The 27900-nt window shown below is 48.2% G+C and overlaps 1 protein-coding gene, 32 non-coding genes and 3 pseudogenes across 37 annotated transcripts; all 36 read left to right on the top strand.

Moving 5' to 3' along the window:
* Nucleotides 1-72, top strand: LOC112844529 (uncharacterized; annotated as a pseudogene).
* Nucleotides 73-249: 177 nt separating this feature from the next.
* LOC112844574 (U1 spliceosomal RNA) lies at nucleotides 250-407 on the top strand. Its single transcript, XR_003217297.1, has one exon. It is a non-coding gene; the product is annotated as a U1 spliceosomal RNA (small nuclear RNA).
* A 178-nt stretch (nucleotides 408-585) lies between these two features.
* LOC112844494 (U1 spliceosomal RNA) lies at nucleotides 586-747 on the top strand. The gene has a single exon (XR_003217224.1). It is a non-coding gene; the product is annotated as a U1 spliceosomal RNA (small nuclear RNA).
* A 179-nt stretch (nucleotides 748-926) lies between these two features.
* LOC112844575 (U1 spliceosomal RNA) lies at nucleotides 927-1086 on the top strand. The gene has a single exon (XR_003217298.1). It is a non-coding gene; the product is annotated as a U1 spliceosomal RNA (small nuclear RNA).
* A 1097-nt stretch (nucleotides 1087-2183) lies between these two features.
* On the top strand, nucleotides 2184-2353 carry LOC112844528 (U1 spliceosomal RNA). Its single transcript, XR_003217252.1, has one exon. It is a non-coding gene; the product is annotated as a U1 spliceosomal RNA (small nuclear RNA).
* Nucleotides 2354-2531: 178 nt separating this feature from the next.
* Nucleotides 2532-2692, top strand: LOC112844571 (U1 spliceosomal RNA). The gene has a single exon (XR_003217294.1). It is a non-coding gene; the product is annotated as a U1 spliceosomal RNA (small nuclear RNA).
* A 185-nt stretch (nucleotides 2693-2877) lies between these two features.
* LOC112844501 (U1 spliceosomal RNA) lies at nucleotides 2878-3037 on the top strand. The gene has a single exon (XR_003217229.1). It is a non-coding gene; the product is annotated as a U1 spliceosomal RNA (small nuclear RNA).
* Nucleotides 3038-4113: 1076 nt separating this feature from the next.
* Nucleotides 4114-4300, top strand: LOC112844524 (uncharacterized; annotated as a pseudogene).
* Nucleotides 4301-4478: 178 nt separating this feature from the next.
* LOC112844565 (U1 spliceosomal RNA) lies at nucleotides 4479-4639 on the top strand. Its single transcript, XR_003217288.1, has one exon. It is a non-coding gene; the product is annotated as a U1 spliceosomal RNA (small nuclear RNA).
* A 176-nt stretch (nucleotides 4640-4815) lies between these two features.
* LOC112844496 (U1 spliceosomal RNA) lies at nucleotides 4816-4973 on the top strand. Its single transcript, XR_003217226.1, has one exon. It is a non-coding gene; the product is annotated as a U1 spliceosomal RNA (small nuclear RNA).
* Nucleotides 4974-12841: 7868 nt separating this feature from the next.
* On the top strand, nucleotides 12842-12956 carry LOC112844517 (uncharacterized; annotated as a pseudogene).
* Nucleotides 12957-13136: 180 nt separating this feature from the next.
* On the top strand, nucleotides 13137-13300 carry LOC112844540 (U1 spliceosomal RNA). The gene has a single exon (XR_003217263.1). It is a non-coding gene; the product is annotated as a U1 spliceosomal RNA (small nuclear RNA).
* A 180-nt stretch (nucleotides 13301-13480) lies between these two features.
* Nucleotides 13481-13642, top strand: LOC112844564 (U1 spliceosomal RNA). Its single transcript, XR_003217287.1, has one exon. It is a non-coding gene; the product is annotated as a U1 spliceosomal RNA (small nuclear RNA).
* Nucleotides 13643-13823: 181 nt separating this feature from the next.
* Nucleotides 13824-13987, top strand: LOC112844552 (U1 spliceosomal RNA). Its single transcript, XR_003217275.1, has one exon. It is a non-coding gene; the product is annotated as a U1 spliceosomal RNA (small nuclear RNA).
* Nucleotides 13988-14167: 180 nt separating this feature from the next.
* LOC112844538 (U1 spliceosomal RNA) lies at nucleotides 14168-14331 on the top strand. The gene has a single exon (XR_003217261.1). It is a non-coding gene; the product is annotated as a U1 spliceosomal RNA (small nuclear RNA).
* A 1109-nt stretch (nucleotides 14332-15440) lies between these two features.
* LOC112844522 (U1 spliceosomal RNA) lies at nucleotides 15441-15610 on the top strand. The gene has a single exon (XR_003217248.1). It is a non-coding gene; the product is annotated as a U1 spliceosomal RNA (small nuclear RNA).
* Nucleotides 15611-15791: 181 nt separating this feature from the next.
* LOC112844545 (U1 spliceosomal RNA) lies at nucleotides 15792-15953 on the top strand. Its single transcript, XR_003217268.1, has one exon. It is a non-coding gene; the product is annotated as a U1 spliceosomal RNA (small nuclear RNA).
* A 180-nt stretch (nucleotides 15954-16133) lies between these two features.
* On the top strand, nucleotides 16134-16295 carry LOC112844536 (U1 spliceosomal RNA). The gene has a single exon (XR_003217259.1). It is a non-coding gene; the product is annotated as a U1 spliceosomal RNA (small nuclear RNA).
* Nucleotides 16296-16860: 565 nt separating this feature from the next.
* LOC112844492 (keratin-associated protein 5-3-like) lies at nucleotides 16861-27603 on the top strand. 5 transcript variants are annotated; one of them, XM_025904197.1, is made up of 7 exons: nucleotides 16861-17220; nucleotides 17314-17419; nucleotides 19005-19043; nucleotides 20628-20666; nucleotides 23284-23322; nucleotides 25253-25291; nucleotides 27217-27603. In XM_025904197.1, the coding sequence occupies exons 2-7, from the start codon at nucleotides 17353-17355 to the stop codon at nucleotides 27297-27299; spliced, it is 306 nt and encodes a 101-aa protein (XP_025759982.1). In that variant the 5' UTR covers nucleotides 16861-17220; nucleotides 17314-17352; the 3' UTR covers nucleotides 27300-27603. The 5 variants fall into 5 exon arrangements, 2 of the variants coding, with proteins under 2 accessions (XP_025759982.1, XP_025759980.1); XM_025904195.1 differs by having other exon boundaries at nucleotides 16861-17419; XR_003217221.1 differs by lacking the exons at nucleotides 16861-17220; nucleotides 17314-17419; nucleotides 19005-19043; nucleotides 20628-20666 and adding an exon at nucleotides 22226-22489 and having other exon boundaries at nucleotides 22565-23322.
* Nucleotides 17409-17580, top strand: LOC112844514 (U1 spliceosomal RNA). The gene has a single exon (XR_003217241.1). It is a non-coding gene; the product is annotated as a U1 spliceosomal RNA (small nuclear RNA).
* Nucleotides 17760-17921, top strand: LOC112844546 (U1 spliceosomal RNA). Its single transcript, XR_003217269.1, has one exon. It is a non-coding gene; the product is annotated as a U1 spliceosomal RNA (small nuclear RNA).
* Nucleotides 19033-19202, top strand: LOC112844521 (U1 spliceosomal RNA). Its single transcript, XR_003217247.1, has one exon. It is a non-coding gene; the product is annotated as a U1 spliceosomal RNA (small nuclear RNA).
* LOC112844566 (U1 spliceosomal RNA) lies at nucleotides 19384-19544 on the top strand. The gene has a single exon (XR_003217289.1). It is a non-coding gene; the product is annotated as a U1 spliceosomal RNA (small nuclear RNA).
* Nucleotides 20656-20827, top strand: LOC112844513 (U1 spliceosomal RNA). Its single transcript, XR_003217240.1, has one exon. It is a non-coding gene; the product is annotated as a U1 spliceosomal RNA (small nuclear RNA).
* Nucleotides 21008-21171, top strand: LOC112844544 (U1 spliceosomal RNA). Its single transcript, XR_003217267.1, has one exon. It is a non-coding gene; the product is annotated as a U1 spliceosomal RNA (small nuclear RNA).
* LOC112844553 (U1 spliceosomal RNA) lies at nucleotides 21351-21514 on the top strand. Its single transcript, XR_003217276.1, has one exon. It is a non-coding gene; the product is annotated as a U1 spliceosomal RNA (small nuclear RNA).
* Nucleotides 21695-21856, top strand: LOC112844563 (U1 spliceosomal RNA). The gene has a single exon (XR_003217286.1). It is a non-coding gene; the product is annotated as a U1 spliceosomal RNA (small nuclear RNA).
* On the top strand, nucleotides 22038-22200 carry LOC112844562 (U1 spliceosomal RNA). Its single transcript, XR_003217285.1, has one exon. It is a non-coding gene; the product is annotated as a U1 spliceosomal RNA (small nuclear RNA).
* LOC112844505 (U1 spliceosomal RNA) lies at nucleotides 23312-23482 on the top strand. The gene has a single exon (XR_003217231.1). It is a non-coding gene; the product is annotated as a U1 spliceosomal RNA (small nuclear RNA).
* LOC112844499 (U1 spliceosomal RNA) lies at nucleotides 23663-23826 on the top strand. The gene has a single exon (XR_003217228.1). It is a non-coding gene; the product is annotated as a U1 spliceosomal RNA (small nuclear RNA).
* LOC112844570 (U1 spliceosomal RNA) lies at nucleotides 24007-24170 on the top strand. Its single transcript, XR_003217293.1, has one exon. It is a non-coding gene; the product is annotated as a U1 spliceosomal RNA (small nuclear RNA).
* Nucleotides 25281-25450, top strand: LOC112844523 (U1 spliceosomal RNA). The gene has a single exon (XR_003217249.1). It is a non-coding gene; the product is annotated as a U1 spliceosomal RNA (small nuclear RNA).
* LOC112844541 (U1 spliceosomal RNA) lies at nucleotides 25631-25794 on the top strand. Its single transcript, XR_003217264.1, has one exon. It is a non-coding gene; the product is annotated as a U1 spliceosomal RNA (small nuclear RNA).
* Nucleotides 25974-26135, top strand: LOC112844534 (U1 spliceosomal RNA). The gene has a single exon (XR_003217257.1). It is a non-coding gene; the product is annotated as a U1 spliceosomal RNA (small nuclear RNA).
* LOC112844512 (U1 spliceosomal RNA) lies at nucleotides 27245-27416 on the top strand. The gene has a single exon (XR_003217239.1). It is a non-coding gene; the product is annotated as a U1 spliceosomal RNA (small nuclear RNA).
* LOC112844573 (U1 spliceosomal RNA) lies at nucleotides 27597-27757 on the top strand. Its single transcript, XR_003217296.1, has one exon. It is a non-coding gene; the product is annotated as a U1 spliceosomal RNA (small nuclear RNA).
* The last annotated feature ends 143 nt before the right edge of the window (nucleotides 27758-27900 follow it).

Genomic DNA, 27900 nt, shown 5'->3' with positions numbered 1-27900 from the left:
GTGAATTCCCCACATGCGGGAATCTCACTGCATAATTTGTGTAGTGGGGGACTGCGTTCGTGCTCTCCCCTCACTCTTGTGTCCAAAAGCAAAGATCCATGTGTCTGCTCTTCTCTCCGTCTGGCCTTTGAACTGGGACAAATGCAATGGCGTGCTCACCGTCACTGGATTCAGGCATTATGCTGCTAGGCACCATCAGCCAGAGTGCTGCATGTGGAAAGGGACCCCTGTCTCCCACACTGCCAACTCATACTTACCTGGCAGGGGGATACCATGATCACGAAGGTGGTTCGCCCAGGGCGAGGCTCAGCCATTGCACTGCGGTTGTCTTGACCCCTGTGAATTCCCCATGCGGAATCTCAACTGCATAATTTGTGGTAGTGGGGACTGCGTTCGCGCTCTCCCCTCACTCTTGTGTCCAAAAGCAAAGATCCATGTGTCTGCTCTTCTCTGTCTGGCCATTGAACTGGGACAAAATGCAATGGCGTGCTCACAGTCACTGGATTCAGGCATTATGCGTGCTAGGCACCATCAGCCAGAGTGCTGCATGTGGAAAGGGACCCCTGTCTCCCACACTGTCAACTCATACTTACCTGGCAGGGCGATACCATGATCACGAAGGTGGTTCACCCAGGCGAGGCTCAGCCATTGCACTGCGGTTGTGCTGACCCCTGTGAATTCCCCACATGCGGGAATCTCAACTGTATAATTTGTGGTAGTGGGGGACTGCGTTCGTGCTCTCCCCTCACTCTTGTGTCCAAAAGCAAAGATCCATGTGTCTGCTCTTCTCTCCGTCTGGCCTTTGAACTGGGACAAAATGCAATGGCGTGCTCACCGTCACTGGATTCAGGCATTATGCGTGCTAGGCACCATCAGCCAGAGTGCTGCATGTGGAAAGGGACCCCTGTCTCCCACACTGCCAACTCATACTTACCTGGCAGGGGGATACCATGATCACGGTGGTTCCCACAGGGCGAGGCTCAGCCATTGCACTGCGGTTGTGCTGACCCCTGTGAATTCCCCACATGCGGAAATCTCAACTGCATAATTTGTGGTAGTGGGGGACTGCGTTCGCGCTCTCCCCTCACTCTTGTGTCCAAAAGCAAATGTAGCCGGAGGGGCTACTCGCTTTTCCTTTCTCTTTCGCCCCACTTGCGCTACTGCTTTCTCTCTCTCTCGCTCTCCTGTGCTTGCCCGCTCTGCGCTTACAGGAGCCCACCTGTATATTGATTACAGGGCGGCGTGTACCTGTATAAAGGGAAGCCGGGTTTTCTCGTTGGATTATTTCCTCCCGAGCTTCTGGTGCGATACAGCGGTAGACGCTGGCTTGTTGGTTAAATTACTGAGGCGATCAGGTCATGTGATTGCTACAGGTAGGTCTCCCTTCGATTTCTGATTTCTCCCTAACGTCGGCAATTAGTAGTTATATTTTGCGGCCCGCTACAGCGCGGCTGTTTTTCTTTCCTTTGCTCCAGCCGTGGTGAGGAGACGCGTGAGTGCATCCGCCGTGCAGTACAGTGCCTCCAAGTTCTGGGTAAGCCGCTTATTTTATAGCTGCTAGTTTTGTAAATTAAAGAAGATTAAGGTTAGTTTTGCCTTTTTCTTATTTGTAGGGTTTGATTGCTGCCGTGCCTCTCGGGGACCAACCGCCTGCTTTGGTTACGTAGAGAGTCGGGCGCCTGCTCTGCTGCTGTCTTGTTTTGTTGATTTTGTTTTTGATTTGTTTTGCCCTTTGTTTTGTGTTGTTTTGGTTATATTACGGTTAATCTGTCGGCGGCCCGGTTTTTCCTTGTAGCTTGCCTTGCCACGCCCTCTTGGACTATCGTTCGCTCCAGCTTTTTGTGGCTGGCCGGGGCGATTCTCGGCTGTATATTGGGCTGGTTATACAAACTGGTACTGCCTCTCCCCTTTCTCCCAGCTGTGGGAAGTTGTGTGAGACCGAGCAGACCAAGGACAATCGGACCAGCACCAGCTGTGTGGTTCGCCGAGCGAAAGTATTTCTAACCAGTGCTCTGTGGTGTATATCTGGGTGTGTTGTATCACAGACTTTGGTTTTCCTTTAATTGTTTCTTTTTTTTTGTTTTGTAGGTTGAGAGCCTGTTTGTGTCCCATGTTTTTCACCTTTTAATGTGTATGTTCTGTATTTTTATTGTAGTGGACGGAGGATCTACCAGCGGCTGTGGGACCGTAGGTGGTGGGTCGTTTTCCACGCTTCTTTTGTTGTACAGCACCAGGTGAAAAGACTGTAGTAGGTTTCCTTTGTGTGGTTGTGCTGACCCCTGTGAATTCCCACATGCGGGAATCTCAACTGCATAATTTGTGGTAGTGGGGACTGCGTTCGTGCTCCCCTCACTCTTGTGTCCAAAAGCAAAGATCCATGTGTCTGCTCTTCTCTCCGTCTGGCCTTTGAACTGGGACAAAATGCAATGGCGTGCTCACCGTCACTGGATTCAGGCATTATGCGTGCTAGGCACCATCAGCCAGAGTGCTGCATGTGGAAAGGGGACCCCTGTCTCCCACACTGCCAACTCATACTTACCTGGCAGGGGGATACCATGATCACGAAGGTGGTTCGCCCAGGGCGAGGCTCAGCCATTGCACTGCGGTTGTGCTGACCCCTGTGAATTCCCCACATGCGGGAATCTCAACTGCATAATTTGTGGTAGTGGGGACTGCGTTCGCGCTCTCCCTCACTCTTGTGTCCAAAAGCAAAGATCCATGTGTCTGCTCTTTCTCCGTCTGGCCTTTGAACTGGGACAAAACGCAATGGCGTGCTCACGTCACTGGATTCAGGCATTATGCGTGCTAGGCACCATCAGCCAGAGTGCTGCATGTGGAAAGGGGACCCCTGTCTCCCACACTGCCAACTCATACTTGGATCCCACCTGGCAGGGGCGATACCATGATCACGAAGGTGGTTCGCCCAGGGCGAGGCTCAGCCATTGCACTGCGGTTGTGCTGACCCTGTGAATTCCCCACATGCGGAATCTCAACTGCATAATTTGGTAGTGGGGGACTGCGTTCGCGCTCTCCCCTCACTCTTGTGTCAATAGCAAATGTAGACGGAGGGGCTACTCGCTTTTCCTTTCTCTTTCGCCCCCACTTGCGCTACTGCTTTCTCTCTCTCTCGCTCTCCTGTGCTTGCTCCCGCTCCGCGCTTACAGGAGTCCACCTGTATATTGATTACAGGGCGGCGTGTACCTGTATAAAGGGAAGCCGGGTTTTCTCGTTGGATTATTTCCTCCCGAGCTTCTGGTGCGATACAGCGGTAGACGCTGGCTTGTTGGTTAAATTACTGAGGCGATCAGGTCATGTGATTGCTACAGGTAGGTCTCCCTTCGATTTCTGACCTAACGTCGGCAATTAGTAGTTATTTTTGCCCGCTACAGCGCGGCTGTTTTTCTTTCCTTTGATCCAGCCGTGGTGAGGAGACGCGTGAGTGCATCCGCCGTGCAGTACAGTGCCTCCAAGTTCTGGGGTAAGCCGCTTATTTTATAGCTGCTAGTTTTGTAAATTAAAGAAGATTAAGGTTAGTTTTGCCTTTTTCTTATTTGTAGGGTTTGATTGCTGCCGTGCCCTCTCGGGGACCAACGCCTGCTTTGGTTACGTAGAGAGTCGGGCGCCTGCTCTGCTGCTGTCTTGTTTTGTTGATCTTGTTTGTTTGATTTTGTTTTGCCCTCTTTTGTTTTGTGTTGTTTTGGTTATATTACGGTTAATCTGTCGCGGCCCGGTTTTTCCTTGTAGCTTGCCTTGCCACGCCTCTTGGACTATCGTGCGCTCCAGCTTTTTGTGGCTGGCCGGGGCGATTCTCGGCTGTATATTGGGCTGGTTATACAAACTGGTACTGCCTCTCCCCTTTCTCCAGCTGTGGGAAGTTGTGTGAGACCGAGCAGACCAAGGACAATCGGACCCAGCACCAGCTGTGGGCTGGTTCGCCGAGCGAAAGTATTTCTAACCAGTGCTCTGTGGTGTATATCTGGGTGTGTTGTATCACAGACTTTGGTTTTCCTTTAATTGTTTCTTTTTTTTGTTTTGTAGGTTGAGAGCCTGTTTGTGTCCCATGTTTTTCACCTTTTAATGTGTATGTTCTGTATTTTTATTGTAGTGGACGGAGGATCTACCAGGCTGTGGGACCGTAGGTGGTGGGTCGTTTTCCACGCTTCTTTTGTTGTACAGCACCAGGTGAAAAGACTGTAGTAGGTTTCCTTTGTGTGGTTGTGCTGACCCCTGTGAATTCCCACATGCGGGAATCTCAACTGCATAATGTGGTAGTGGGGGACTGCGTTCGCGCTCTCCCCTCACTCTTGTGTCCAAAAGCAAGATCCATGTGTCTGCTCTTCTCTCCGTCTGGCCTTTGAACTGGGACAAAATGCAATGGCGTGCTCACCGTCACTGGATTCAGGCATTATGCGTGCTAGGCACCATCAGCCAGAGTGCTGCATGTGGAAAGGGACCCCTGTCTCCCACACTGCCAACTCATACTTACCTGGCAGGGGCGATACCATCATCACGAAGGTGGTTCGCCCAGGGCGAGGCTCAGCCATTGCACTGCGGTTGTTGACCCCTGTGAATTCCCCAAATGCGGAATCTCAACTGCATAATTTGTGGTAGTGGGGGACTGCGTTCGCGCTCTCCCTCACTCTTGTGTCCAAAAGCAAAGATCCATGTGTCTGCTCTTCTCTCGTCTGGCCATTGAACTGGGACAAAATGCAATGGCGTGCTCACCGTCACTGATTCAGGCATATGGCGTGCTAGGCACCATCACCAGAGTGCTGCATGTGGAAAGGGGACCCCTGTCTCCCACACTGCCAACTCATACTTACCTGGCAGGGGGGATACCATGATCACGAGGTGGTTCGCCCAGGCGAGGCTCAGCCATTGCACTGCGGTGTGCTGACCCTGTGAATTCCCCACATGCGGGAATCTCAACTGCATAATTTGTGGTAGTGGGGACTGCGTTCGCGCTCTCCCTCACTCTTGTGTCAATAGCAAATGTAGACGGAGGGGCTACTCGCTTTCCTTTCTCTTTCGCCCCACTTGCGCTACTGCTTTCTCTCTCTCTCGCTCTCCTGTGCTTGCTCCCGCTCGCGCTTACAGGAGTCCACCTGTATATTGATTACAGGGCGGCGTGTACCTGTATAAAGGGAAGCGGGTTTCTCGTTGGATTATTTCCTCCCGAGCTTCTGGTGCGATACAGCGGTAGACGCTGGCTTGTTGGTTAAATTACTGAGGCGATCAGGTCATGTGATTGCTACAGGTAGGTCTCCCTTCGATTTCTGATTTCCCTAACGTCGGCAATTAGTAGTTATATTTTTGCGGCCCGCTACAGCGCGGCTGTTTTTCTTTCCTTGATCCAGCCGTGGTGAGGAGACGCGTGAGTGCATCCGCCGTGCAGTACAGTGCTCCAAGTTCTGGGGTAAGCCGCTTATTTTATAGCTGCTAGTTTTGTAAATTAAAGAAGATTAAGGTTAGTTTTGCTTTTTCTTATTTGTAGGGTTTGATTGCTGCCGTGCCCTCTCGGGACCAACCGCCTGCTTTGGTTACGTAGAGAGTCGGGCGCCTGCTCTGCTGCTGGTCTTGTTTTGTTGATCTTGTTTGTTTGATTTTGTTTTGCCTCTTTTGTTTTGTGTTGTTTTGGTTATATTACGGTTAATCTGTCGGCGGCCCGGTTTTTCCTTGTAGCTTGCCTTGCCACGCCCTCTTGGACTATCGTTCGCTCCAGCTTTTGTGGCTGGCCGGGCGATTCTCGGCTGTATATTGGGCTGGTTATACAAACTGGTACTGCCTCTCCCCTTTCTCCCAGCTGTGGGAAGTTGTGTGAGACGAGCAGACCAAGGACAATCGGACCAGCACAGCTGTGGGCTGGTTCGCCGAGCGAAAGTATTTCTAACCAGTGCTCTGTGGTGTATATCTGGTGTGTGTATCACAGACTTTGGTTTTCCTTTAATTGTTTCTTTTTTTGTTTTGTAGGTTGAGAGCCTGTTTGTGTCCCATGTTTTTCACCTTTTAATGTGTATGTTCTGTATTTTTATTGTAGTGGACGGAGGATCTACCAGCGGCTGTGGGACCGTAGGTGTGGGTCGTTTTCCACGCTTCTTTTGTTGTACAGCACCAGGTGAAAAGTATGGAGGACCACAAGAGCCACGCGCATCGAAATAAAAATTTCTGTGCTTTAATAATGAATTGTAGAATAAATTCTGCAATTGTAAATTCATTTTTGAATTCCAGTTTAATAAACTGCATTTCAAAATCCTTTTTCCAATTGCATTTCAAAATCCTTTTCCAATTGCACTTTAATAAACTGCATTTTAAAATCCTTTTTCAGTTGCAATTTAATAAACTGCAGTTCAAAATCCTTTTTCCACTTGCAATTTAATAAACTGCAGTTCAAAATCCTTTTTCCACTTGCAATTTAATAAACTGCAGTTCAAAATCCTTTTTCCACTTGCAATTTAATAAACTGCAGTTCAAAATCCTTTTCCACCTGTAATTTAATAAACTGCAGTTCAAAATCCTTTTTTCCACTTGCAATTTAATAAACTGCAGGTCAAAATCCTTTTCCACTTGCAATTAATAAACTGCAGTTCAAAATCCTTTTTCCACTTGCAATTTAATAAACTGCAGTTCAAATCCTTTTTCCACCTGTAATTTAATAAACTGCAGTTCAAAATCCTTTTTTCCACTTGCAATTTAATAAACTGCAGTTCAAAATCCTTTTTCCACTTGCAATTTAATAAACTGCAGTTCAAAATCCTTTTCCACTTGCAATTTAATAAACTGCAGTTCAAAATCCTTTTTCCACTTGCAATTTAATAAACTGCAGTTCAAAATCCTTTTTCCACCTGTAATTTAATAAACTGCAGTTCAAAATCCTTTTTTCCACTTGCAATTTAATAAACTGCAGTTCAAAATCCTTTTTCCACTTGCAATTTAATAAACTGCAGTTCAAATCCTTTTCCACTTGCAATTTAATAAACTGCAGTTCAAAATCCTTTTTCCACCTGCAATTTAATAAACTGCAGTTCAAAATCCTTTTTCCACTTGCAATTTAATAAACTGCAGTTCAAAATCCTTTTCCACTTGCAATTTAATAAACTGCAGGTCAAATCCATTTCCCTTTCCTGTTCGCTCCGGGATTAGCTGCTGGATTAGCTCCTGGATTAGCTCTTCGATTAACAACTTGCTGGAGGCTATTCAAATTAGCCACACCGTGGGATGTAAGGAGCTCTCTGATTGGTTGGTCAGACACAGGCTGTCTGCCAGCCTGGATTTTTCTAGCTCATAGCTTCGCCCTGCTACGAAGCGTGTGTGCTTGTACAAAGGCCGTTTAGCGTCGGGATTTACACTCGCTCTACACGGATATGTGAAGAATGAAGGACCCTGCAGCGAAACGGAGAGCCAACCTCTGACTGAGTGCCTGTCTACACAGTCTGACCACCTGTTGAAGGTAAGGTGCTAACGTGGCTAACGCTAGCATCACCGCACCTAGCCCCGTTATTTAAGGTCATCTTAGCTAATGAAAGTTTTACGTCGCAGCTGTACAAGCTCGCTACGTGTTTTGTAAGCTGCTGTGCTCTTCACAAATAAAGCTGGAAGCAGCTCAGACTGTTAGAACCAGCACTGAGGCCTGTTACATTTATACAGTGTTAAAGCAATGGCTGCAACCCACAGCCTTTAAAATAGCGATTACAATGCTGACAGTAAACTCGTCAGTCCAGATGTTACCACATTACTCTATGGTACTTAGAGTTAAAACAACTGAGACAGGCTGATTAAAATAACAGCTGTCAGTTCTCCCATTCCTTATATCAAGACTGGAGATCACACTACTGATTTCAGTTCATTTAATATGTGAGTGCACAGATTCATTCTCAACTGGACATAAATGATGATCAAAGGTTGTATATATGATGAATTCATCAAATCCCAGCCTCTAACACAGCGCGCTGAATCTTAGCTTTGAATGTCCAGTATATTCTAATCAGTGCAATGTAAGCATTCACCGAACCTATAGTATCTACACCTGTGTGGCAAATGTGTGGTAAAGATACAGATAATGAAATTTAATTATTAATACAATATACATCATGAAAAATGAAAGCTGAAATTGATTCAGTTTAGTACTTTTCTCTGTATGCTCTGTGATTATAAAGGCCTTAAATTCTGTGACATATACTGTAAATAATTTTCACAGAGGTCTTAAAGTACTTAAATCACTGCTGATAGTCTGGTTGTTTACATTTTCACATGTTTTGTGTCTGTAGGGCTGTTTGATGACGATTTGGACTCCTCTGGGAGATGAGGACACACCCACATCTGTTCCATACTGCAGCCATGGATGGTGTTACAGCTCTGAGTCAGCTTTGGGCCATCAGACGCACACACTGGAAAACCAGCACCTGGACTTCATGCAGGAGAGACTGCCTCAGTGATGTAGGTTCATAAGCGAGTTCAAACATTCTGGCCTCTTATCACTTAGATTTTGAATGCATTTAAAGCAGGAACTGCACACTAGGGGTGGGTTTTAATAATCGATTCATCGATTAAAATCGATTCTGGCTTGGATAACGTGAAATCGATTCATTAAAATCCTGAGTCGATTTTTTTAATATAAATTTATTTTGCCCGAAACGCCAGAATCTCGAGTGAAACCTCACAAAATTTCAACAACCACCAAACAGCTAAGACAGTAAATGAGATCAGGTACACGGATTCTGCACAAGGACGTAAACACACAGCGCGGACCCGCGGATCAGAATCAGTGAGATGTCGCCTTTCTCACCCGACGGGCGCTGCAGCTTTAAGCGTCTGCGCGCGTTCCCACGGACGGCAATCACTTTCTGGCACAACAACTGCACGGACACGGTCGGTGCTGAAAGCTGACAGCTCCCTGATTCTGATATTTCGGCGGGTAGCACTTTGTGTTCACGCCCTTTTTGCGCTGATTCTAAAGCTGTTAGTTTTATCTCTCTCCAAACAATATTGACCGAAGCAGCAGCAAAAGAAGATCCAAACTACGCTTCACGTAAACATCGTCATGAATTCCCTCTGACTTTTACTGTTTTGCTTCACCCACGATAAAATCACACGTCATGCACAGCTCCCTCTCTCTCTCTGTGTACTGTTTTCTGCATTATTCGCATTAACAGTAACTCTGTTGTTTACAGCGCTGTCGGCCGCTGTTTTTTTTTTTGTTTTGTTTTTTCATTTTACATTCTTCCGAAAAGAAAACAGAATTTCTGCCGTTCAATACTGAACAAATTTAAACTTTTTAAAATTATGCAAAATGCAAAACGCTCAGCCGTGTCTCTAATAAAACCACTGTAACGTCAGAGGTAACGTTCATATGTTGATTAATGGTTTTCTTTCGTTTTTGATGTACTGCAGAATATTTTTATAAAATCCCAGGCCAGGAAAACCACCTTCATGTTTTTATGTTTTATCTTCAGCTACTTTGACACAAAAGCATCTGCTGTGACGCTCACACCTTTGATAAAGTCTTGCGTGTGTCAGCTTCCTTTTTATAGATACAAAAATATGTCAATGTACTGATCTGAATTATATTTCTGTCAAAATTTCCCAGATTCAAATCGAATTTAATCGAATCGTGGATCGAATCGATTCGGGACCTTGTGAATCGGAATTGAATCGATTCTAGAAATCAGTGACGATACCCAGCCCTACTGCACACCTAGCTGTCAAAAGTTTGGCAGCATGAGTACTGTAAAGTTTTGTAGGGTCCTTGTTAAAAATTCCACAAGCACCACACCACATTTGTCATATACAGTTCCATTTTGTACAGGACATTTTGAAATTATATATATATATATTCTAGTTATCCACTTGTCAGTAATTTTTGAGTAAATGGATGTCACTGATAAATCAGTGGTGATTCACCTGCAAATGTTTTTAACAAACTTTGTTTTTGTAGAATTCATCAGCAGCTGTGAGGAGATGCATTTGAATATCTTCTGGTTCCACTTTTCCTTATCTGGAAGCTGAGGATGGCTGATTCCTGACAAGGACACACACCTCAGTGCTTATCATGGGTGTTACATCCTCTGTGCAGCAATTCCAGAGAAAACGAGAGAGCAACGACCACTCATTAAGACCAGACAGAAATCTGTCCCTTTCTGGCAGCTGTGGAAACTTCCAATAAGAAAGTTTGCATTCTTAGAACAATGCTGGATCATGTGTGATGTGTCATCATATGAGGATATTACATTTTGACTTAATTCTGCTCAATTAAGTGTTTTGATCGTTGATCCAGTATGGCAGCTTTGTGTTGTGCTGCAAGTTAAAACCCACTGTCCTCATGAGCACAGCATCTAACAACTCTCCTTAAAAAAAGTCGATTGACTTTAACTGGACACAATGGTTTCCAGTGGGAGATACATTCATCAGTCATCCGTGACACTGGAGAAGTCACCTGGATGAGTGATAAAACAATTTTCCATGGAAAATCCAGAGGAACTAAACTTTGTTGTTGTTTCTTTGGGCTCAATTTTGCCTGAGGCTGAAATTGAGCCCAAAATGTTTTCTTCTTTCAGAAGAAAACATTTTGCCAATAATCAGATAAAAAGATTGTTGAACCAGGTGGTATTCTCTGGACTTTAAGACCAAAACTGAACTCAGTGAATTGACATTAGACTGGAATTCATAAGATGAATAGAAATACTGCTGAAGCTGAATGATATACATATGTGTGTGTGTGTGTGTGTGTGTGTGATCTTTGTTTTCTCCAATTCACCAGGTCTGTAAAGTTCAGTATGACTGTGGTACATGATACAAAAGAATAAATAAGAAGAATAACAACTTTATGTGAATAACTTTACTCTTCTTAAAAATAACTCATAAAACAAGTAAAAGTACAAATGTGTACAAGTTAGAGACTTCCTCAGTAAGTTTACACTCTTTTGGAGTGATTTTAATTGTGTGTTAAAAGAAGAAAGAGATTAGAGGTAAAGTAGAGGATGCAGAGTCCATCACTGAGGCCGTCTCTCCTGCATGAAGTCCAGGTGCTGGTTTTCCAGTGTGTGCGTCTGATGGCCCAAAGCTGACTCAGAGCTGTAACACCATCCATGGCTGCAGTATGGAACAGATGTGGGTGTGTCCTCATCTCCCAGAGGAGTCCAAATCGTTATCAAACAGCCCTACAGACACAAAAACGTGTGAAAATATAAACAACCAGACTATCAGCAGTGATTTAAGTACTTTAAGACCTCTGTGAAAATCATTTACAGTATATATCACAGAATTTAAGGCCTTTATAATCACAGAGCATACAGAGAAAAGTACTAAACTGAATCAATTTCAGCTTTCATTTTTCATGATGTATATTGTATTAATAATTACATTTCATTATCTGTATCTTTACCACACATTTGCCACACAGGTGTAGATACTATAGGTTCAGTGAATGCTTACATTGCACTGATTAGAATATACTGGACATTCAAAGCTAAGATTCAGCGCGCTGTGTTAGAGGCTGGGATTTGATGAATTCATCATATATACAACCTTTGATCATCATTTATGTCCAGTTGAGAATGAATCTGTGCTCTCACATATTAAATGAACTGAAATCAGTAGTGTGATCTCCAGTCTTGATATAAGGAATGAGAGAACTGACAGCTGTTATTTTAATCAGCCTGTCTCAGTTGTTTTAACTCTAAGTACCATAGAGTAATGTGGTAACATTTGGACTGACGAGTTTACTGTCAGCATTTTAATCGCTATTTTAAAGGCTGTAGGTTGCAGCCATTGCTCTAACACTGTATAAATGTAACAGGGCTCAGTGCTGGTTCTAACAGTCTGAGCTGCTTCCAGCTTTATTTGTGAAGAGCACAGCAGCTTACAAAACACGTAGCGAGCTTGTACAGCTGCGACGTAAAACTTTCATTAGCTAAGATGACCTTAAAATAACGGGGCTAGGTGCGGTGATGCTAGCGTTAGCCACGTTAGCACCTTACCTTCAACAGGTGGTCAGACTGTGTAGACAGGCACTCAGTCAGAGGTTGGCTCTCCGTTTCGCTGCAGGGTCCCTTCATTCTTCACATATCCGTGTCGAGCCGAGTGTAAATCCCGAGGCTGAACGGCCTTTGTACAAGCACACACGCTTCGTAGCAGGGCGAAGCTATGAGCTAGAAAAATCCAGGCTGGCAGACAGCCTGTGTCTGACCAACCAATCAGAGAGCTCCTTACATCCCACGGTGTGGCTAATTTGAATAGCCTCCAGCAAGTTGTTAATCGAAGAGCTAATCCAGCAGCTAATCCAGGAGCTAATCCAGCAGCTAATCCCGGAGTGAACAGGAAAGGGAAATGGATTTTGAACTGCAGTTTATTAAATTGCAAGTGGAAAAAGGATTTTGAACTGCAGTTTATTAAATTGCAGGTGGAAAAAGGATTTTGACCTGCAGTTTATTAAATTGCAAGTGGAAAAAGGATTTGAACTGCAGTTTATTAAATTGCAAGTGGAAAAAGGATTTTGAACTGCAGTTTATTAAATTGCAAGTGGAAAAAGGATTTTGAACTGCAGTTTATTAAATTGCAGGTGGAAAAAGGATTTTGAACTGCAGTTTATTAAATTGCAGGTGGAAAAAGGATTTTGAACTGCAGTTTATTAAAGTGCAACTGAAAAAAGGATTTTAAAATGCAGTTTATTAAAGTGCAATTGGAAAAAGGATTTTGAAATGCAATTGGAAAAAGGATTTTGAAATGCAGTTTATTAAATTGGAATTCAAAAATGAATTTACAATTGCATAATTTATTCTACAATTCATTATTAAAGCACAGAGATTTTTATTTCGATGCGCGTGGCTCTTGTGGTCCTCCATAGAAAAGACTGTAGTAGGTTTCCTTTGTGTGGTTGTGCTGACCCCTGTGAATTCCCCACATGCGGGAATCTCAACTGCATAATTTGTGGTAGTGGGGGACTGCGTTCGTGCTCTCCCCTCACTCTTGTGTCCAAAAGCAAAGATCCATGTGTCTGCTCTTCTCTCCGTCTGGCCTTTGAACTGGGACAAAATGCAATGGCGTGCTCACCGTCACTGGATTCAGGCATTATGCGTGCTAGGCACCATCAGCCAGAGTGCTGCATGTGGAAAGGGGACCCCTGTCTCCCACACTGCCAACTCATACTTACCTGGCAGGGGGGATACCATGATCACAAAGGTGGTTCGCCCAGGGCGAGGCTCAGCCATTGCACTGCGGTTGTGCTGACCCCTGTGAATTCCCCACATGCGGGAATCTCAACTGCATAATTTGTGGTAGTGGGGGACTGCGTTCGCGCTCTCCCCTCACTCTTGTGTCCAAAAGCAAAGATCCATGTGTCTGCTCTTCTCTCCGTCTGGCCTTTGAACTGGGACAAAACGCAATGGCGTGCTCACCGTCACTGGATTCAGGCATTATGCGTGCTAGGCACCATCAGCCAGAGTGCTGCATGTGGAAAGGGGACCCCTGTCTCCCACACTGCCAACTCATACTTACCTGGCAGGGGCGATACCATCGTCACGAAGGTGGTTCGCCCAGGGCGAGGCTCAGCCATTGCACTGCGGTTGTCTTGACCCCTGTGAATTCCCCAAATGCGGCAATCTCAACTGCATAATTTGTGGTAGTGGGGACTGCGTTCGCGCTCTCCCCTCACTCTTGTGTCCAAAAGCAAAGATCCATGTGTCTGCTCTTCTCTCTGTCTGGCCATTGAACTGGGACAAAATGCAATGGCGTGCTCACAGTCACTGGATTCAGGCATTATGCGTGCTAGGCACCATCAGCCAGAGTGCTGCATGTGGAAAGGGGACCCCTGTCTCCCACACTGTCAACTCATACTTACCTGGCAGGGGCGATACCATGATCACGAAGGTGGTTCACCCAGGGCGAGGCTCAGCCATTGCACTGCGGTTGTGCTGACCCCTGTGAATTCCCCACATGCGGGAATCTCAACTGTATAATTTGTGGTAGTGGGGGACTGCGTTCGTGCTCTCCCCTCACTCTTGTGTCCAAAAGCAAAGATCCATGTGTCTGCTCTTCTGTCCGTCTGGCCTTTGAACTGGGACAAAATGCAATGGCGTGCTCACCGTCACTGGATTCAGGCATTATGCGTGCTAGGCACCATCAGCCAGAGTGCTGCATGTGGAAAGGGGACCCCTGTCTCCCACACTGCCAACTCATACTTACCTGGCAGGGGGGATACCATGATCACGAAGGTGGTTCGCCCAGGGCAAGGCTCAGCCATTGCACTGCGGTTGTGCTGACCCCTGTGAATTCCCCACATGCGGAAATCTCAACTGCATAATTTGTGGTAGTGGGGGACTGCGTTCGCGCTCTCCCCTCACTCTTGTGTCCAAAAGCAAATGTAGCCGGAGGGGCTACTCGCTTTTCCTTTCTCTTTCGCCCCCACTTGCGCTACTGCTTTCTCTCTCTCTCGCTCTCCTGTGCTTGCTCCCGCTCTGCGCTTACAGGAGCCCACCTGTATATTGATTACAGGGCGGCGTGTACCTGTATAAAGGGAAGCCGGGTTTTCTCGTTGGATTATTTCCTCCCGAGCTTCTGGTGCGATACAGCGGTAGACGCTGGCTTGTTGGTTAAATTACTGAGGCGATCAGGTCATGTGATTGCTACAGGTAGGTCTCCCCTTCGATTTCTGATTTCTCCCTAACGTCGGCAATTAGTAGTTATATTTCTGCGGCCCGCTACAGCGCGGCTGTTTTTCTTTCCTTTGCTCCAGCCGTGGTGAGGAGACGCGTGAATGCATCCGCCGTGCAGTACAGTGCCTCCAAGTTCTGGGGTAAGCCGCTTATTTTATAGCTGCTAGTTTTGTAAATTAAAGAAGATTAAGGTTAGTTTTGCCTTTTTCTTATTTGTAGGGTTTGATTGCTGCCGTGCCCTCTCGGGGACCAACCGCCTGCTTTGGTTACGTAGAGAGTCGGGCGCCTGCTCTGCTGCTGTCTTGTTTTGTTGATCTTGTTTGTTTGATTTGTTTTGCCCTGTTTTGTTTTGTGTTGTTTGGTTATATTACGGTTAATCTGTCGGCGGCCCGGTTTTTCCTTGTAGCTTGCCTTGCCACGCCCTCTTGGACTATCGTTCGCTCCAGCTTTTTGTGGCTGGCCGGGGCGATTCTCGGCTGTATATTGGGCTGGTTATACAAACTGGTACTGCCTCTCCCCTTTCTCCCAGCTGTGGGAAGTTGTGTGAGACCGAGCAGACCAAGGACAATCGGACCCAGCACCAGCTGTGGGCTGGTTCGCCGAGCGAAAGTATTTCTAACCAGTGCTCTGTGGTGTATATCTGGGTGTGTTGTATCACAGACTTTGGTTTTCCTTTAATTGTTTCTTTTTTTTGTTTTGTAGGTTGAGAGCCTGTTTGTGTCCCATGTTTTTCACCTTTTAATGTGTATGTTCTGTATTTTATTGTAGTGGACGGAGGATCTACCAGCGGCTGTGGACCGTAGGTGGTGGGTCGTTTTCCACGCTTCTTTTGTTGTACAGCACCAGGTGAAAAGACTGTAGTAGGTTTCCTTTGTGTGGTTGTGCTGACCCCTGTGAATTCCCCACATGCGGGAATCTCAACTGCATAATTTGTGGTAGTGGGGACTGCGTTCGTGCTCTCCCCTCACTCTTGTGTCCAAAAGCAAAGATCCATGTGTCTGCTCTTCTCTCCGTCTGGCCTTTGAACTGGGACAAAATGCAATGGCGTGCTCACCGTCACTGGATTCAGGCATTATGCGTGCTAGGCACCATCAGCCAGAGTGCTGCATGTGGAAAGGGGACCCCTGTCTCCCACACTGCCAACTCATACTTACCTGGCAGGGGCGATACCATGATCACGAAGGTGGTTCGCCAGGGCGAGGCTCAGCCATTGCACTGCGGTTGTGCTGACCCCTGTGAATTCCCACATGCGGGAATCTCAACTGCATAATTTGTGGTAGTGGGGGACTGCGTTCGCGCTCTCCCCTCACTCTTGTGTCCAAAAGCAAAGATCCATGTGTCTGCTCTTCTCTCCGTCTGGCCTTTGAACTGGGACAAAACGCAATGGCGTGCTCACCGTCACTGGATTCAGGCATTATGCGTGCTAGGCACCATCAGCCAGAGTGCTGCATGTGGAAAGGGGACCCCTGTCTCCCACACTGCCAACTCATACTTACCTGGCAGGGGCGATACCATGATCACGAAGGTGGTTCGCCCAGGGCGAGGCTCAGCCATTGCACTGCGGTTGTGCTGACCCCTGTGAATTCCCCACATGCGGGAATCTCAACTGCATAATTTGTGGTAGTGGGGACTGCGTTCGCGCTCTCCCCTCACTCTTGTGTCCAATAGCAAATGTAGACGGAGGGGCTACTCGCTTTTCCTTTCTCTTTCGCCCCCACTTGCGCTACTGCTTTCTCTCTCTCTCGCTCTCCTGTGCTTGCTCCCGCTCCGCGCTTACAGGAGTCCACCTGTATATTGATTACAGGGCGGCGTGTACCTGTATAAAGGGAAGCCGGGTTTTCTCGTTGGATTATTTCCTCCCGAGCTTCTGGTGCGATACAGCGGTAGACGCTGGCTTGTTGGTTAAATTACTGAGGCGATCAGGTCATGTGATTGCTACAGGTAGGTCTCCCCTTCGATTTCTGATTTCTCCCTAACGTCGGCAATTAGTAGTTATATTTCTGCGGCCCGCTACAGCGCGGCTGTTTTTCTTTCCTTTGCTCCAGCCGTGGTGAGGAGACGCGTGAATGCATCCGCCGTGCAGTACAGTGCCTCCAAGTTCTGGGGTAAGCCGCTTATTTTATAGCTGCTAGTTTTGTAAATTAAAGAAGATTAAGGTTAGTTTTGCCTTTTTCTTATTTGTAGGGTTTGATTGCTGCCGTGCCCTCTCGGGACCAACCGCCTGCTTTGGTTACGTAGAGAGTCGGGCGCCTGCTCTGCTGCTGTCTTGTTTTGTTGATCTTGTTTGTTTGATTTTGTTTTGCCCTCTTTTGTTTTGTGTTGTTTTGGTTGTATTACGGTTAATCTGTCGGCGGCCCGGTTTTTCCTTGTAGCTTGCCTTGCCACGCCCTCTTGGACTATCGTTCGCTCCAGCTTTTTGTGGCTGGCCGGGGCGATTCTCGGCTGTATATTGGGCTGGTTATACAAACTGGTACTGCCTCTCCCCTTTCTCCCAGCTGTGGGAAGTTGTGTGAGACCGAGCAGACCAAGGACAATCGGACCCAGCACCAGCTGTGGGCTGGTTCGCCGAGCGAAAGTATTTCTAACCAGTGCTCTGTGGTGTATATCTGGGTGTGTTGTATCACAGACTTTGGTTTTCCTTTAATTGTTTCTTTTTTTTGTTTTGTAGGTTGAGAGCCTGTTTGTGTCCCATGTTTTTCACCTTTTAATGTGTATGTTCTGTATTTTTATTGTAGTGGACGGAGGATCTACCAGCGGCTGTGGGACCGTAGGTGGTGGGTCGTTTTCCACGCTTCTTTTGTTGTACAGCACCAGGTGAAAAGACTGTAGTAGGTTTCCTTTGTGTGGTTGTGCTGACCCCTGTGAATTCCCCACATGCGGGAATCTCAACTGCATAATTTGTGGTAGTGGGGGACTGCGTTCGTGCTCTCCCTCACTCTTGTGTCCAAAAGCAAAGATCCATGTGTCTGCTCTTCTCTCCGTCTGGCCTTTGAACTGGGACAAAATGCAATGGCGTGCTCACCGTCACTGGATTCAGGCATTATGCGTGCTAGGCACCATCAGCCAGAGTGCTGCATGTGGAAAGGGGACCCCTGTCTCCCACACTGCCAACTCATACTTACCTGGCAGGGGCGATACCATGATCACGAAGGTGGTTCGCCCAGGGCGAGGCTCAGCCATTGCACTGCGGTTGTGCTGACCCTGTGAATTCCCACATGCGGGAATCTCAACTGCATAATTTGTGGTAGTGGGGGACTGCGTTCGCGCTCTCCCCTCACTCTTGTGTCCAATAGCAAATGTAGACGGAGGGGCTACTCGCTTTTCCTTTCTCTTTCGCCCCCACTTGCGCTACTGCTTTCTCTCTCTCTCGCTCTCCTGTGCTTGCTCCCGCTCCGCGCTTACAGGAGTCCACCTGTATATTGATTACAGGGCGGCGTGTACCTGTATAAAGGGAAGCCGGGTTTTCTCGTTGGATTATTTCCTCCCGAGCTTCTGGTGCGATACAGCGGTAGACGCTGGCTTGTTGGTTAAATTACTGAGGCGATCAGGTCATGTGATTGCTACAGGTAGGTCTCCCCTTCGATTTCTGATTTCTCCCTAACGTCGGCAATTAGTAGTTATATTTTTGCGGCCCGCTACAGCGCGGCTGTTTTTCTTTCCTTTGATCCAGCCGTGGTGAGGAGACGCGTGAGTGCATCCGCCGTGCAGTACAGTGCCTCCAAGTTCTGGGGTAAGCCGCTTATTTTATAGCTGCTAGTTTTGTAAATTAAAGAAGATTAAGGTTAGTTTTGCCTTTTTCTTATTTGTAGGGTTTGATTGCTGCCGTGCCCTCTCGGGGACCAACCGCCTGCTTTGGTTACGTAGAGAGTCGGGCGCCTGCTCTGCTGCTGTCTTGTTTTGTTGATCTTGTTTGTTTGATTTTGTTTTGCCCTCTTTTGTTTTGTGTTGTTTTGGTTATATTACGGTTAATCTGTCGGCGGCCCGGTTTTTCCTTGTAGCTTGCCTTGCCACGCCCTCTTGGACTATCGTTCGCTCCAGCTTTTTGTGGCTGGCCGGGGCGATTCTCGGCTGTATATTGGGCTGGTTATACAAACTGGTACTGCCTCTCCCTTTCTCCCAGCTGTGGGAAGTTGTGTGAGACCGAGCAGACCAAGGACAATCGGACCCAGCACCAGCTGTGGGCTGGTTCGCCGAGCGAAAGTATTTCTAACCAGTGCTCTGTGGTGTATATCTGGGTGTGTTGTATCACAGACTTTGGTTTTCCTTTAATTGTTTCTTTTTTTGTTTTGTAGGTTGAGAGCCTGTTTGTGTCCCATGTTTTTCACCTTTTAATGTGTATGTTCTGTATTTTTATTGTAGTGGACGGAGGATCTACCAGCGGCTGTGGGACCGTAGGTGGTGGGTCGTTTTCCACGCTTCTTTTGTTGTACAGCACCAGGTGAAAAGACTGTAGTAGGTTTCCTTTGTGTGGTTGTGCTGACCCCTGTGAATTCCCCACATGCGGGAATCTCAACTGCATAATTTGTGGTAGTGGGGACTGCGTTCGTGCTCTCCCCTCACTCTTGTGTCCAAAAGCAAAGATCCATGTGTCTGCTCTTCTCTCCGTCTGGCCTTTGAACTGGGACAAAATGCAATGGCGTGCTCACCGTCACTGGATTCAGGCATTATGCGTGCTAGGCACCATCAGCCAGAGTGCTGCATGTGGAAAGGGGACCCCTGTCTCCCACACTGCCAACTCATACTTACCTGGCAGGGGGATACCATGATCACGAAGGTGGTTCGCCCAGGGCGAGGCTCAGCCATTGCACTGCGGTTGTGCTGACCCCTGTGAATTCCCCACATGCGGGAATCTCAACTGCATAATTTGTGGTAGTGGGGACTGCGTTCGCGCTCTCCCCTCACTCTTGTGTCCAATAGCAAATGTAGACGGAGGGGCTACTCGCTTTTCCTTTCTCTTTCGCCCCCACTTGCGCTACTGCTTTCTCTCTCTCTCGCTCTCCTGTGCTTGCTCCCGCTCCGCGCTTACAGGAGTCCACCTGTATATTGATTACAGGGCGGCGTGTACCTGTATAAAGGGAAGCCGGGTTTTCTCGTTGGATTATTTCCTCCCGAGCTTCTGGTGCGATACAGCGGTAGACGCTGGCTTGTTGGTTAAATTACTGAGGCGATCAGGTCATGTGATTGCTACAGGTAGGTCTCCCTTCGATTTCTGATTTCTCCCTAACGTCGGCAATTAGTAGTTATATTTTTGCGGCCCGCTACAGCGCGGCTGTTTTTCTTTCCTTTGATCCAGCCGTGGTGAGGAGACGCGTGAGTGCATCCGCCGTGCAGTACAGTGCCTCCAAGTTCTGGGGTAAGCCGCTTATTTTATAGCTGCTAGTTTTGTAAATTAAAGAAGATTAAGGTTAGTTTTGCCTTTTTCTTATTTGTAGGGTTTGATTGCTGCCGTGCCCTCTCGGGGACCAACCGCCTGCTTTGGTTACGTAGAGAGTCGGGCGCCTGCTCTGCTGCTGTCTTGTTTTGTTGATCTTGTTTGTTTGATTTTGTTTTGCCCTCTTTTGTTTTGTGTTGTTTTGGTTATATTACGGTTAATCTGTCGGCGGCCCGGTTTTTCCTTGTAGCTTGCCTTGCCACGCCCTCTTGGACTATCGTTCGCTCCAGCTTTTTGTGGCTGGCCGGGGCGATTCTCGGCTGTATATTGGGCTGGTTATACAAACTGGTACTGCCTCTCCCTTTCTCCCAGCTGTGGGAAGTTGTGTGAGACCGAGCAGACCAAGGACAATCGGACCCAGCACCAGCTGTGGGCTGGTTCGCCGAGCGAAAGTATTTCTAACCAGTGCTCTGTGGTGTATATCTGGGTGTGTTGTATCACAGACTTTGGTTTTCCTTTAATTGTTTCTTTTTTTGTTTTGTAGGTTGAGAGCCTGTTTGTGTCCCATGTTTTTCACCTTTTAATGTGTATGTTCTGTATTTTTATTGTAGTGGACGGAGGATCTACCAGCGGCTGTGGGACCGTAGGTGGTGGGTCGTTTTCCACGCTTCTTTTGTTGTACAGCACCAGGTGAAAAGACTGTAGTAGGTTTCCTTTGTGTGGTTGTGCTGACCCCTGTGAATTCCCCACATGCGGGAATCTCAACTGCATAATTTGTGGTAGTGGGGGACTGCGTTCGTGCTCTCCCCTCACTCTTGTGTCCAAAAGCAAAGATCCATGTGTCTGCTCTTCTCTCCGTCTGGCCTTTGAACTGGGACAAAATGCAATGGCGTGCTCACCGTCACTGGATTCAGGCATTATGCGTGCTAGGCACCATCAGCCAGAGTGCTGCATGTGGAAAGGGGACCCCTGTCTCCCACACTGCCAACTCATACTTACCTGGCAGGGGGGATACCATGATCACAAAGGTGGTTCGCCCAGGGCGAGGCTCAGCCATTGCACTGCGGTTGTGCTGACCCCTGTGAATTCCCCACATGCGGGAATCTCAACTGCATAATTTGTGGTAGTGGGGGACTGCGTTCGCGCTCTCCCTCACTCTTGTGTCCAAAAGCAAAGATCCATGTGTCTGCTCTTCTCTCCGTCTGGCCTTTGAACTGGGACAAAACGCAATGGCGTGCTCACCGTCACTGGATTCAGGCATTATGCGTGCTAGGCACCATCAGCCAGAGTGCTGCATGTGGAAAGGGGACCCCTGTCTCCCACACTGCCAACTCATACTTACCTGGCAGGGGCGATACCATCGTCACGAAGGTGGTTCGCCCAGGGCGAGGCTCAGCCATTGCACTGCGGTTGTCTTGACCCCTGTGAATTCCCCAAATGCGGCAATCTCAACTGCATAATTTGTGGTAGTGGGGGACTGCGTTCGCGCTCTCCCCTCACTCTTGTGTCCAAAAGCAAAGATCCATGTGTCTGCTCTTCTCTCTGTCTGGCCATTGAACTGGGACAAAATGCAATGGCGTGCTCACAGTCACTGGATTCAGGCATTATGCGTGCTAGGCACCATCAGCCAGAGTGCTGCATGTGGAAAGGGGACCCCTGTCTCCCACACTGTCAACTCATACTTACCTGGCAGGGGCGATACCATGATCACGAAGGTGGTTCACCCAGGGCGAGGCTCAGCCATTGCACTGCGGTTGTGCTGACCCCTGTGAATTCCCCACATGCGGGAATCTCAACTGTATAATTTGTGGTAGTGGGGACTGCGTTCGTGCTCTCCCCTCACTCTTGTGTCCAAAAGCAAAGATCCATGTGTCTGCTCTTCTGTCCGTCTGGCCTTTGAACTGGGACAAAATGCAATGGCGTGCTCACCGTCACTGGATTCAGGCATTATGCGTGCTAGGCACCATCAGCCAGAGTGCTGCATGTGGAAAGGGGACCCCTGTCTCCCACACTGCCAACTCATACTTACCTGGCAGGGGGGATACCATGATCACGAAGGTGGTTCGCCCAGGGCAAGGCTCAGCCATTGCACTGCGGTTGTGCTGACCCTGTGAATTCCCCACATGCGGAAATCTCAACTGCATAATTTGTGGTAGTGGGGGACTGCGTTCGCGCTCTCCCTCACTCTTGTGTCCAAAAGCAAATGTAGCCGGAGGGGCTACTCGCTTTTCCTTTCTCTTTCGCCCCCACTTGCGCTACTGCTTTCTCTCTCTCTCGCTCTCCTGTGCTTGCTCCCGCTCTGCGCTTACAGGAGCCCACCTGTATATTGATTACAGGGCGGCGTGTACCTGTATAAAGGGAAGCCGGGTTTTCTCGTTGGATTATTTCCTCCCGAGCTTCTGGTGCGATACAGCGGTAGACGCTGGCTTGTTGGTTAAATTACTGAGGCGATCAGGTCATGTGATTGCTACAGGTAGGTCTCCCCTTCGATTTCTGATTTCTCCCTAACGTCGGCAATTAGTAGTTATATTTCTGCGGCCCGCTACAGCGCGGCTGTTTTTCTTTCCTTTGCTCCAGCCGTGGTGAGGAGACGCGTGAATGCATCCGCCGTGCAGTACAGTGCCTCCAAGTTCTGGGGTAAGCCGCTTATTTTATAGCTGCTAGTTTTGTAAATTAAAGAAGATTAAGGTTAGTTTTGCCTTTTCTTATTTGTAGGGTTTGATTGCTGCCGTGCCCTCTCGGGGACCAACCGCCTGCTTTGGTTACGTAGAGAGTCGGGCGCCTGCTCTGCTGCTGTCTTGTTTTGTTGATCTTGTTTGTTTGATTTTGTTTTGCCCTGTTTTGTTTTGTGTTGTTTTGGTTATATTACGGTTAATCTGTCGGCGGCCCGGTTTTTCCTTGTAGCTTGCCTTGCCACGCCCTCTTGGACTATCGTTCGCTCCAGCTTTTTGTGGCTGGCCGGGGCGATTCTCGGCTGTATATTGGGCTGGTTATACAAACTGGTACTGCCTCTCCCCTTTCTCCCAGCTGTGGGAAGTTGTGTGAGACCGAGCAGACCAAGGACAATCGGACCCAGCACCAGCTGTGGGCTGGTTCGCCGAGCGAAAGTATTTCTAACCAGTGCTCTGTGGTGTATATCTGGGTGTGTTGTATCACAGACTTTGGTTTTCCTTTAATTGTTTCTTTTTTTTGTTTTGTAGGTTGAGAGCCTGTTTGTGTCCCATGTTTTTCACCTTTTAATGTGTATGTTCTGTATTTTTATTGTAGTGGACGGAGGATCTACCAGCGGCTGTGGGACCGTAGGTGGTGGGTCGTTTTCCACGCTTCTTTGTTGTACAGCACCAGGTGAAAAGACTGTAGTAGGTTTCCTTTGTGTGGTTGTGCTGACCCCTGTGAATTCCCCACATGCGGGAATCTCAACTGCATAATTTGTGGTAGTGGGGGACTGCGTTCGTGCTCTCCCCTCACTCTTGTGTCCAAAAGCAAAGATCCATGTGTCTGCTCTTCTCTCCGTCTGGCCTTTGAACTGGGACAAAATGCAATGGCGTGCTCACCGTCACTGGATTCAGGCATTATGCGTGCTAGGCACCATCAGCCAGAGTGCTGCATGTGGAAAGGGGACCCCTGTCTCCCACACTGCCAACTCATACTTACCTGGCAGGGGCGATACCATGATCACGAAGGTGGTTCGCCCAGGGCGAGGCTCAGCCATTGCACTGCGGTTGTGCTGACCCCTGTGAATTCCCCACATGCGGGAATCTCAACTGCATAATTTGTGGTAGTGGGGGACTGCGTTCGCGCTCTCCCCTCACTCTTGTGTCCAAAAGCAAAGATCCATGTGTCTGCTCTTCTCTCCGTCTGGCCTTTGAACTGGGACAAAACGCAATGGCGTGCTCACCGTCACTGGATTCAGGCATTATGCGTGCTAGGCACCATCAGCCAGAGTGCTGCATGTGGAAAGGGGACCCCTGTCTCCCACACTGCCAACTCATACTTACCTGGCAGGGGCGATACCATGATCACGAAGGTGGTTCGCCCAGGGCGAGGCTCAGCCATTGCACTGCGGTTGTGCTGACCCCTGTGAATTCCCCACATGCGGGAATCTCAACTGCATAATTTGTGGTAGTGGGGGACTGCGTTCGCGCTCTCCCCTCACTCTTGTGTCCAATAGCAAATGTAGACGGAGGGGCTACTCGCTTTTCCTTTCTCTTTCGCCCCCACTTGCGCTACTGCTTTCTCTCTCTCTCGCTCTCCTGTGCTTGCTCCCGCTCCGCGCTTACAGGAGTCCACCTGTATATTGATTACAGGGCGGCGTGTACCTGTATAAAGGGAAGCCGGGTTTTCTCGTTGGATTATTTCCTCCCGAGCTTCTGGTGCGATACAGCGGTAGACGCTGGCTTGTTGGTTAAATTACTGAGGCGATCAGGTCATGTGATTGCTACAGGTAGGTCTCCCCTTCGATTTCTGATTTCTCCCTAACGTCGGCAATTAGTAGTTATATTTTGCGGCCCGCTACAGCGCGGCTGTTTTTCTTTCCTTTGATCCAGCCGTGGTGAGGAGACGCGTGAGTGCATCCGCCGTGCAGTACAGTGCCTCCAAGTTCTGGGTAAGCCGCTTATTTTATAGCTGCTAGTTTTGTAAATTAAAGAAGATTAAGGTTAGTTTTGCCTTTTTCTTATTTGTAGGGTTTGATTGCTGCCGTGCCCTCTCGGGACCAACCGCCTGCTTTGGTTACGTAGAGAGTCGGGCGCCTGCTCTGCTGCTGTCTTGTTTTGTTGATCTTGTTTGTTTGATTTTGTTTTGCCCTCTTTTGTTTTGTGTTGTTTTGGTTATATTACGGTTAATCTGTCGGCGGCCCGGTTTTTCCTTGTAGCTTGCCTTGCCACGCCCTCTTGGACTATCGTTCGCTCCAGCTTTTTGTGGCTGGCCGGGGCGATTCTCGGCTGTATATTGGGCTGGTTATACAAACTGGTACTGCCTCTCCCCTTTCTCCCAGCTGTGGGAAGTTGTGTGAGACCGAGCAGACCAAGGACAATCGGACCCAGCACCAGCTGTGGGCTGGTTCGCCGAGCGAAAGTATTTCTAACCAGTGCTCTGTGGTGTATATCTGGGTGTGTTGTATCACAGACTTTGGTTTTCCTTTAATTGTTTCTTTTTTTTGTTTTGTAGGTTGAGAGCCTGTTTGTGTCCCATGTTTTTCACCTTTTAATGTGTATGTTCTGTATTTTTATTGTAGTGGACGGAGGATCTACCAGCGGCTGTGGGACCGTAGGTGGTGGGTCGTTTTCCACGCTTCTTTTGTTGTACAGCACCAGGTGAAAAGACTGTAGTAGGTTTCCTTTGTGTGGTTGTGCTGACCCCTGTGAATTCCCCACATGCGGGAATCTCAACTGCATAATTTGTGGTAGTGGGGACTGCGTTCGTGCTCTCCCTCACTCTTGTGTCCAAAAGCAAAGATCCATGTGTCTGCTCTTCTCTCGGTCTGGCCTTTGAACTGGGACAAAATGCAATGGCGTGCTCACCGTCACTGGATTCAGGCATTATGCGTGCTAGGCACCATCAGCCAGAGTGCTGCATGTGGAAAGGGGACCCCTGTCTCCCACACTGCCAACTCATACTTACCTGGCAGGGGGGATACCATGATCACGAAGGTGGTTCGCCCAGGGCGAGGCTCAGCCATTGCACTGCGGTTGTGCTGACCCCTGTGAATTCCCCACATGCGGGAATCTCAACTGCATAATTTGTGGTAGTGGGGGACTGCGTTCGCGCTCTCCCTCACTCTTGTGTCCAAAAGCAAAGATCCATGTGTCTGCTCTTTTCTCCGTCTGGCCTTTGAACTGGGACAAAACGCAATGGCGTGCTCACCGTCACTGGATTCAGGCATTATGCGTGCTAGGCACCATCAGCCAGAGTGCTGCATGTGGAAAGGGGACCCCTGTCTCCCACACTGCCAACTCATACTTACCTGGCAGGGGCGATACCATGATCACGAAGGTGGTTCGCCCAGGGCGAGGCTCAGCCATTGCACTGCGGTTGTGCTGACCCCTGTGAATTCCCCACATGCGGAAATCTCAACTGCATAATTTGTGGTAGTGGGGACTGCGTTCGCGCTCTCCCCTCACTCTTGTGTCCAAAAGCAAATGTAGCCGGAGGGGCTACTCGCTTTTCCTTTCTCTTTCGCCCCCACTTGCGCTACTGCTTTCTCTCTCTCTTGCTCTCCTGTGCTTGCTCCCGCTCTGCGCTTACAGGAGCCCACCTGTATATTGATTACAGGGCGGCGTGTACCTGTATAAAGGGAAGCCGGGTTTTCTCGTTGGATTATTTCCTCCCGAGCTTCTGGTGCGATACAGCGGTAGACGCTGGCTTGTTGGTTAAATTACTGAGGCGATCAGGTCATGTGATTGCTACAGGTAGGTCTCCCCTTCGATTTCTGATTTCTCCTAACGTCGGCAATTAGTAGTTATATTTTTGCGGCCCGCTACAGCGCGGCTGTTTTTCTTTCCTTTGATCCAGCCGTGGTGAGGAGACGCGTGAGTGCATCCGCCGTGCAGTACAGTGCCTCCAAGTTCTGGGTAAGCCGCTTATTTTATAGCTGCTAGTTTTGTAAATTAAAGAAGATTAAGGTTAGTTTTGCCTTTTTCTTATTTGTAGGGTTTGATTGCTGCCGTGCCCTCTCGGGACCAACCGCCTGCTTTGGTTACGTAGAGAGTCGGGCGCCTGCTCTGCTGCTGTCTTGTTTGTTGATCTTGTTTGTTTGATTTTGTTTTGCCCTCTTTTGTTTGTGTTGTTTTGGTTATATTACGGTTAATCTGTCGGCGGCCCGGTTTTTCATTGTAGCTTGCCTTGCCACGCCCTCTTGGACTATCGTGCGCTCCAGCTTTTTGTGGCTGGCCGGGGCGATTCTCGGCTGTATATTGGGCTGGTTATACAAACTGGTACTGCCTCTCCCCTTTCTCCCAGCTGTGGGAAGTTGTGTGAGACCGAGCAGACCAAGGACAATCGGACCCAGCACCAGCTGTGGGCTGGTTCGCCGAGCGAAAGTATTTCTAACCAGTGCTCTGTGGTGTATATCTGGGTGTGTTGTATCACAGACTTTGGTTTTCCTTTAATTGTTTCTTTTTTTTGTTTTGTAGGTTGAGAGCCTGTTTGTGTCCCATGTTTTTCACCTTTTAATGTGTATGTTCTGTATTTTTATTGTAGTGGACGGAGGATCTACCAGCGGCTGTGGGACCGTAGGTGGTGGGTCGTTTTCCACGCTTCTTTTGTTGTACAGCACCAGGTGAAAAGACTGTAGTAGGTTTCCTTTGTGTGGTTGTGCTGACCCCTGTGAATTCCCCACATGCGGGAATCTCAACTGCATAATTTGTGGTAGTGGGGGACTGCGTTCGTGCTCTCCCCTCACTCTTGTGTCCAAAAGCAAAGATCCATGTGTCTGCTCTTCTCTCCGTCTGGCCTTTGAACTGGGACAAAATGCAATGGCGTGCTCACCGTCACTGGATTCAGGCATTATGCGTGCTAGGCACCATCAGCCAGAGTGCTGCATGTGGAAAGGGGACCCCTGTCTCCCACACTGCCAACTCATACTTACCTGGCAGGGGGATACCATGATCACGAAGGTGGTTCGCCCAGGGCGAGGCTCAGCCATTGCACTGCGGTTGTGCTGACCCTGTGAATTCCCACATGCGGGAATCTCAACTGCATAATTTGTGGTAGTGGGGGACTGCGTTCGCGCTCTCCCTCACTCTTGTGTCCAAAGCAAAGATCCATGTGTCTGCTCTTCTCTCCGTCTGGCCTTTGAACTGGGACAAAACGCAATGGCGTGCTCACAGTCACTGGATTCAGGCATTATGCGTGCTAGGCACCATCAGCCAGAGTGCTGCATGT

This window comes from Oreochromis niloticus, unplaced genomic scaffold (assembly GCF_001858045.2).
Source record: "Oreochromis niloticus isolate F11D_XX unplaced genomic scaffold, O_niloticus_UMD_NMBU tig00000297_pilon, whole genome shotgun sequence".
NCBI classification, from domain to species: domain Eukaryota; kingdom Metazoa; phylum Chordata; class Actinopteri; order Cichliformes; family Cichlidae; genus Oreochromis; species Oreochromis niloticus.
The sequence above is the reverse complement of the archived record's forward strand: the minus strand, read 5'-3'. Positions and strand labels throughout refer to the sequence as shown.

Bases quoted from the DNA above. Each gene is read 5' to 3' on its own strand.
- LOC112844492 (XM_025904197.1), top strand. From the start codon at position 17,353: ATGTGTATGTTCTGTATTTTTATTGTAGTGGACGGAGGATCTACCAGC. The intron at 17,420-19,004 runs GTGGGTCGTTTT...TTTTTATTGTAG, and splicing joins CGGCTGTGGGACCGTAGGTG to TGGACGGAGGATCTACCAGC. The intron at 23,323-25,252 runs GTGGGTCGTTTT...TTTTTATTGTAG, and splicing joins CGGCTGTGGGACCGTAGGTG to TGGACGGAGGATCTACCAGC.